This window comes from Myotis lucifugus, unplaced genomic scaffold (assembly GCF_000147115.1).
Source record: "Myotis lucifugus unplaced genomic scaffold, Myoluc2.0 scaffold_0, whole genome shotgun sequence".
In the NCBI taxonomy this organism is placed as follows: domain Eukaryota; kingdom Metazoa; phylum Chordata; class Mammalia; order Chiroptera; family Vespertilionidae; genus Myotis; species Myotis lucifugus.
Genome location: NW_005871048.1, coordinates 33,717,306 through 33,724,994, shown reverse-complemented (window position 1 = coordinate 33,724,994; position 7,689 = coordinate 33,717,306). Strand labels below are relative to the sequence as shown.

The 7,689-nt window shown below is 46.5% G+C and overlaps 1 protein-coding gene across 2 annotated transcripts in view; it reads left to right on the top strand.

The window, feature by feature from the left end:
• Positions 1-7,689, top strand: part of XRCC4 (X-ray repair cross complementing 4) — a 181,749-nt gene that overhangs the window by 18,925 nt on the left and 155,135 nt on the right. For both annotated transcript variants that reach the window (XM_006081241.3, XM_023750178.1), the window contains one exon: positions 4,401-4,549. In XM_006081241.3, coding sequence (XP_006081303.1) covers positions 4,411-4,549 — 139 coding nt within the window. In that variant the 5' untranslated portion in view covers positions 4,401-4,410. The remainder of the gene's footprint in view (positions 1-4,400; positions 4,550-7,689) is intronic.

Genomic DNA, 7,689 nt, shown 5'->3' with positions numbered 1-7,689 from the left:
ACAAAGTTCAGCCGGGAAGTTCAATCGCTCGCTATGACGTGCACTGACCACCAGGGGGCGGCTCGGAATGAAGGAAGGCCCTGGCTGGCAGCCTTAAGGTCCCGATTGACCCTGATCACTGGCCAGGCCTAGGGACCCTACCCATGCATGAAATTTGTGCACTGGGCCTCTAGTAAAACATAAAATTGCACCCCTGCAGAAACAAAGAAACAATATTTAACCTTATACATATATTCAGTCACATGACTAAAGATAAAGGAGATTTAGCAGTGCAGTCAGGGAAGGATAGTCTTTAATAAATAGTACAGGATCAATTTGATATCCATATGGTAAAAATATATTTTGACCCCTCCTGGACACAATGCACAGAAATCAATTGCAGATCTAAATGTGAGAGATAAAATTGTAAAACTTTGAGATAGCCATAGGAGAACATCTTAGTGTCCAAAGAGTTCTTAAGCAGAACACAAAAAGTATTACCATAAATACTTCGGTTAATTGTAACTTCATTAAAATTAAGACATTTCATCCAAAGATACATTATGAAAATGAAAAGGTAACTTACAGAGTTGAAGAAGATATTCACAGTACATCCTATATAATAAAAGCCTAATATGCAAATATCCCCTCGGGCGGTTGTTTGACTGGGAGTTCGACCACTTGCTATGATGTGCGCCGACCACCAGGGGACAGCGTGGAACATGGTGGGCGTTGGCGACACGGCGCTGGCGGTGGGTGGCAGTGGAGGTGCTGCCAGCCCAGATGGGCCCCGACAAGAGTGGGACCATGGCGGGATGGTGGAGCAAGTGAGCAAGCGGCACCAGGCCAACACGGGTGCAATGGGGGCCCTATTGCCCCACTGATCTCCCTGCAGACAGTGACCGGCGTCAGTGGTGGGGGGCGGGGTCGCCGCTCTGCTCCCAGGCGCTGAGGGAGCCGGATGAGGGGCCGGCCCTGATTCGATCCTGCAGGCTGGACGGTGGAGCAGGTGAGGGGGTGGCGCCAGACCATGGTGGGGTGTCAGGCAGGGCTGCGGGGCTGCAAGGCTGCGGGCGCAAGCTAGGGCTGCGAGCCTGGGGAGTGAGTTGGGGCCAGATCCCCACAGGCCACCCCGAGGGACCCCACCGGGCCTCTAGTATGTCTATAAAAGGATTAATAGCCACAATATAAAGAACAAATAAAAAAGAAAAAAAAACAAATCAATAAGAACATCAACAAGAAAAAGATAACTGAATGGATATTCCACAAAACTTGATATTCAAATGCCCAATAAATATATGAAAAGTACACAACATCATTTCTCATCCAGGAATTATAATTAAAACCATAATATAATACTGCATACATATTAAAATGGCTAAAATTAAAAATGAGAAATGTTTGCAAGGTCGTCAAGCAATCTCATATACTAAGTTTATATTGGTACAAACCTTTTAGAAAATTTTTGGCCGTATAGTACTAAAACTGACCATATGTATATATGCTGTAGGTATTTGCTAGAATGTTTATGGCAGCACTATTTGTGATAGTCAAAACCTGGAATGTATTCAAATGTCTATCACTAGTAGAATGGATAAACAAATTATACTATACACTGAGTGGCCAGATTATTATGACCTGACGTTTGTAGGCAAATTAGCTATACTTTCGTGCTGAAGTTGCTAGAGGGCCAGACCATTATAGATAGGGAAGCAGGTTGTTTACCACAACAGTAGAAGTGATTTTTTTCTGAAGATATGGGTAAACAACGCGATTTAACAGCCTTTGAATGTGGGATACATACATACATACACACACACACACACACACACACACACACACACAGAGCGGCCAGATTATTATGACCACCCATCAGTACTTTGTTGGGCCACATCTTGCCTTAAATACTGCGGCGATTCTTCTTGGCATTGACTCCACGAGATGTAGAAAGGTGATGCGAGGAATCTGACACCATGCCTGATGAATAGCACTGTCCAGTTCTGTGAGATTTGATGGTTGTGGAACCAGCTGCCTGATGGCTCTTTTAACTTCGTCCCACAAATGCTCAATTGGATTGAGATCTGGTGATTGTGGGGGTCACCTAAGCAAGGTAAAGTCTCCCTCATGTTCTTGAAACCACTCCTGCACAATACAAGCACCGTGGCATGGCGAATTGTCTTATTGGAAGAAGCCATCTCCATTGGGATACGCCATTAACATGATAGGATGAACTTGATCAGCAACGATACTTAGTTATGTTGTGCTATTCAGATGTTGTTCCACACGAATTAAAAGGCCCAAATCATGCCAGGAAAACATGCCCCAAACCATAACACTGCCCCCACCAGTTGAAGGGTTGTACTCATGCATGTGGGGTGTATGCTTTCATGCAGTTTCCGCCAAATTCTCACCCTGACATCTGCATGATGCAACTGGAAACGTGATTCATCGGACCATGACTTTTTTCCAATGCTCGATTGTTCAATCCTTGTGTTCCGGTGTGAATTGGAGACGTTTTATCTTGGTAACTGCAGACAGCAAAGGTGTTCTTTGGCTTCCATATCCCATATGATGCAGTGTACGGCTAATTTGCCTACAAACGTCAGGTGGTCATAATTGGACACTCACATTCAAATATATCCCATGTTCAAAGGCTGTTAAATTGCGTTGTTTACCCATATCTTCAGAAAAAAATCACTTCTAGTGTCATGGTAAACAACCTGCTTCCCTATTTATAATGGTCTGGCCCTCTAGCAACTTCAGAGCGAAATTATAGCTAATTTGCCTACAAACGTCAAGTGGTCATAATAATCTTGCCACTCAATGTATATAATGGAATAGTATATGTGATCTTCTTACAACTCTTAAGAAAATATGCATGAATTTCTCAAATATAATGTTGAGTAAAAGAAGCCAGACAGAAAATATGCTGTGTGTTTATAATAAAAGTGTAATATGCTAATTAGACCAGATGTCCTTCTGGACGAAGCCATGGCTGTGAGGGAAGTCCGGGCCCCCGTTGCCTGTTGGCGGCTGCAGGGAAGCCTGGGTCCTGGGTGCCTGCCGGCAGCTGAAGGGAGGGAAGCTCAGCTCCCGGGTGCCAGAGGGAAGCTGGTGCCGGCAGCCAGGGGAGGGAAGGCCTACTCTTGCACAAATTTCGTGTATTGGGTCTCTAGTCTATATACATAAAAGCCTAAGCAACCAAACGACTGAATGACCAGAATGACCAGAATGACTGGTCAACCAGTCGCAATGACATGCACTGACCACCAGGGGGCAGATGTTCAATGCAGGAGCAGCCCCCTGCTGGTCAGTGTGTTCCCACAGCAGGAGCACCACTCAGCTGACTGACCCGTCCCAGCAGCCCACCAGCCCAGCGGCAGCCACTCACTCCTCAGTAGTCCTGCAGGTCCAATCTCTGGAGAATGGGGTAGGCACCAACGGACCAGCACCGTGGGCACGATCCTGACAGTGCCCCTGGCCTCCTGGCAATCGGCCTCAGGCACCACAGCTGCTTCCCCTCCCTAGACACTCCTCAAGGAAGAAAGTTATAAAAGAGGCCGCCAGGTGGCTCCTGATAACCGGTGTGAATGTCAGCAGGATGGATCTGGATCCCGGACCGGCAAGGGTCTCCCACCCCCACCCTGGGGACCCCACCCATGCACGAATTCGTGCACCGGGCCTCTAGTATTTAAATAAAAGTACAAAAACACTCAAGCTCTAATATCTGTTAGAAGTGTGAAGAGTGGTTATTTGGGGACTTGAAGGGAGGTATTGTGAGAATTAGTTCTTGGGGGGTAGTAATGTTCTTGATTTAGGTATTGCTTACATGGATTTGCTCAATGTTATATTCATAAAGTTGTAATTTTATATGTGTACTTTCCCCTGGATATACTACTTCAATCCAAATTTTAAAAATGCAAAAAATCGTTTATTGTTTTTAAGCTGCAATACTTCCATATAACACATCTCTATTGCAGGGTGTTCCTGTCTCAGGGGACCGAGTGAGTCACTGAGCTTGGGAACTTCTTTCTTGGAGAAGGCATGACTACCAACTTTTGGGTTCTAAGATATTCTTAGCCTCTGTTCTTACTGCCTTTTTTTCATTTCAAATATTCTTTCACAGATAGAGAAAGAGGCTATTGGATCTTGTAGAAAATTTACTCTTCATATTGGAGATAGTAATTTTTATTTAGCTTCATGATTTGGGCAAATCATTCCCCATTAATGGGCCTCCACTTTTCACATCTATAAAAACTGTGAAACAGTATTGAACAGAACTGATTCATTGAGTTTAGTGGTTGGTTTTTTTTAAAAAACTTATTTTCTTGGTGCTATAGCTGAGAAACCAATATAGAAAACATTGGTGTTGGATAGTCACAATTTCTTGCTAAAATATTAATTTTATTCTTACTTGATAGGTGACCAGAAATGGAGAAAAAAGTAATCAGAATCTGCCTTGATTCTGAACCTGATATAATTCATTTTCTACAAGTCACTTGGGAAAAAACACTTGGATCTGGCTTTGTTGTTACACTTACTGATGGCCAGTCAGCATGGACCGGGACAGGTAATATAAAAAGTAAATTTTTAGTAATCAGCTATTTTTCAGTTAATTTAATACTTCAAATTAAAGTGTGTTTTTTAAAACAGATGTTGGATAAAATTAATATTGTTGTTTTTACTTGTTATCGATGTCTAAGTTGTATACAGATTTGTATTGTATTTAATGCTATTTTCTATAATTAGTATTAATAGAAGGATAGAGAAATAAGAGTCTCCAAATTCTGGTTACAATTTGAGCCTTAGTATTTGAACTTGGTTGGACTTTTAAATGACCTCTTTATACCAAATAAAAATAGTACCTTGTACTTGTATCTTTTCTGAGGACACCAGGGAAATACTGGGGGTTGGCTGGTTCAAGAGTTTGTGCTGGTTCGGTGGAGTAGAGTAGTGGTGCTTTACTTTTTATGTTATACTAGTGGCCTGGTGCACAAATTTGTGCACACTGAAAGTAAATTAATTAGAAGAAATATTTTAATATTGCTATTCGCCCTTTCTCTATAATAGAAGTGTCAACCAAATTCACAATTGACAATGACAGATCGAAACATGCATGTGCTTGGCGCCAGCGAGAGCTTTATATGTATCGCATATGCGTGAGTCAATTTAGCCTTTTATATATATAGAATAAACTTGCTTAATTAGATCTGCTTTCTGATTTAGCTAAAATTTTTCCAGCCCAGGGAAGCACCCCAACTTCTCTTTCAGGTAATTGTCAGCAACACAGCAGTAAATATCAACACGAAGCAGATTTTTATTGTAGATCATGAAGGGAGAACAAAGGGTAAAATATTTAACTGTGACAGTGTTTGACTATATTCTGTGCAGTGAGAAAACCTGAAGTCGTTTTCAAGATCCAGCATTTCTTCTTTTCAGTTGGGTCAAGTTTCTAAGCTTTCTAAATCTCCATTTTCCAGCTAGTATAAAGAAAATAGGATTCTACTAAGTGTCCTATCTACCTACTCCAGGACTTCTGTGAAGATCAAATGAGATGAGGCATGGGAAAACACTTCACAGACATTTGGTTAAAGTGTAAAATGTTTGCACCTGGCTATAAAACAAGTTGTGTTCCTGGGCTGAAGAAACTGCAAGGAGGCTAGTCACTAGGGCAGTGATGGCGAACCTTTTGAGCTCGGCGTGCCAGCATTTTGAAAAACCCTAACTTAACTCTGGTGCCGTGTCACATATAGAAATTTTTTGATATTTGCAACCATAGTAAAACAAAGACTTATATTTTTGATATTTATTTTATATATTTAAATGTCACTTAACAAAGAAAAATCAACCAAAAAAATGAGTTCACGTGTCACCTCTGACACGCATGTCATAGGTTCGCCATCACTGCACTAGGGAAAGGAAGCCAGGCATTGCTATGTGATGTCATTACACGGATAGCATATTAGCCTTTTATATATATATTAGAGGCCCGGTGCACAAAAATTTGTGCACTCGGGGGGGGGGAGGGGGTCCCTCAGCCCGGCCTGTGCCCTCTCACAGTCTGGGACCCCTCGGGAGATAACGACCTGCTGGCTTAGGCCTGCTCCCGGGTGGCAGAGGGCAGGCCCAATCCCTAGGTGCAGCCCCTGGTCGGGCTCAGAGCAGGGCCGATTGGGGAGTTGGGGAGCCGCCCCCTGTCATGCACAGAGGAGGGCGGATCGGGAGGTTGCGATGCCACCCCTAGTCACGCTCAGGGTAGAGCCGATTGGGGGGTTGGGGCACCGCCCACTGTCACACTCAAGGCAGGGTCGATGGGGAGGTTGCGGTGCCACCCCCTGTCACGCACAGAGCAGGGCCGATCAGGGGGTTGGGGCGCTGCCCCCATCACGCACAGAGTAGGGCCGATAGGGGAGTTGGGGCACCGCCCCCTGTCATGCACAGAGCAGGGCGGATCAGGGGGTTGAGGACCTCCCCCCTGTCACGCACAGAGCAGGGCCCAACAGGGGGTTGGGGAGGTCCCCCCTGTCATGAACAGAGCAGGGCCCATCAGGGGGTTGGGGCACCACCCCCTGTCACACACAGAGCAGGGCGGATCAGGGGGTTGGGGCGCCGCCACTGTCACACTCAGGGCAGGGCCGATGGGGAGGTTATGACTCTACCCCGTCACACACAGAGCAGGGCCCGTGGGGGGAGGGGGGTTGGGGCACCGCACCCTGTCACACACAGAGCAGGGCCGATCAGGGGGTTGGGGCGCCGCACCCTGTCACACACAGAGCCGCAGGGTGATCAGGGGGTTGGGGAGCTCCCCCCTATCAGGCACAGAGCAGGGCCGATCAGGGGTTTGGGGTGCCTTCCCCTGTCACGAACAGAGCAGGGCGGATAGGGAGGTTGTGGCCCCACCCCCTGTCACACACAGAGCCGCAGGGCGATCAGGGGGTTTGGGCGCTGCCCCCTGTCACGCTGATCCCGGTGCCGGGAGGCCTTCCGGCTCCACTGATCCCGGTGCTGGGAGGCATATTACCCTTTTACTATATAGGATAGAGGCCTGGTGCACGGGTGGGGGCCGGCTGGTTTGGCCTGAAGGGTGTCCTGGATCAGGGTGGGGGTCCCGCTTTGGGTGCCTGGCCAGCCTGGGTGAGGGGCTGATGGCTGTTTGCAGCTGGTCACACCCCCTTCAGGGTGGGGGTCCCCACTGTGGTGCCTGGCCAGTCTGGGTGAGGGGCTGAGGGCTGTTTTCAGGCTGGCGGGTGACTGAAGCTCCCAACTGCTCCTTTTTTTCTTTTTCTTTTTTATTCTGGGTCAGCTTTAGCTCTGAGGCTCGGCTCCAGCTCTGAGGCCTCGGCTGCTGAAAGCAGGTATCTGGTTTGTTTGGGTTCTATAATTGAAACACTGTTTCAACTCCAGCTCTGAGATCCCGGCTGACTGAAAGCAGGTTTCTGGGGTTTTGTTTAGCTTCTATATTTGTAACAATGTTTCAAACTGCAAGCTCAGAGGCTGGCAGTGGCAGGCGGGGAACGTTGGCTTCCTCCGTCACTGAAGCAAGCAAGCCTCATGTTCGCTTCAAGCTGCCTGGCTGCCGGCTGCCATCTTGGCTGGCAGTTAATTTGCATATCGCCCTGATTAGCCAATGGGAAGGGTAGCGGAGGTATGGCTAATTACCATGTTTCTCTTTTATTATATAGGATACTAGAGGCCCGGTGCACAAAATTC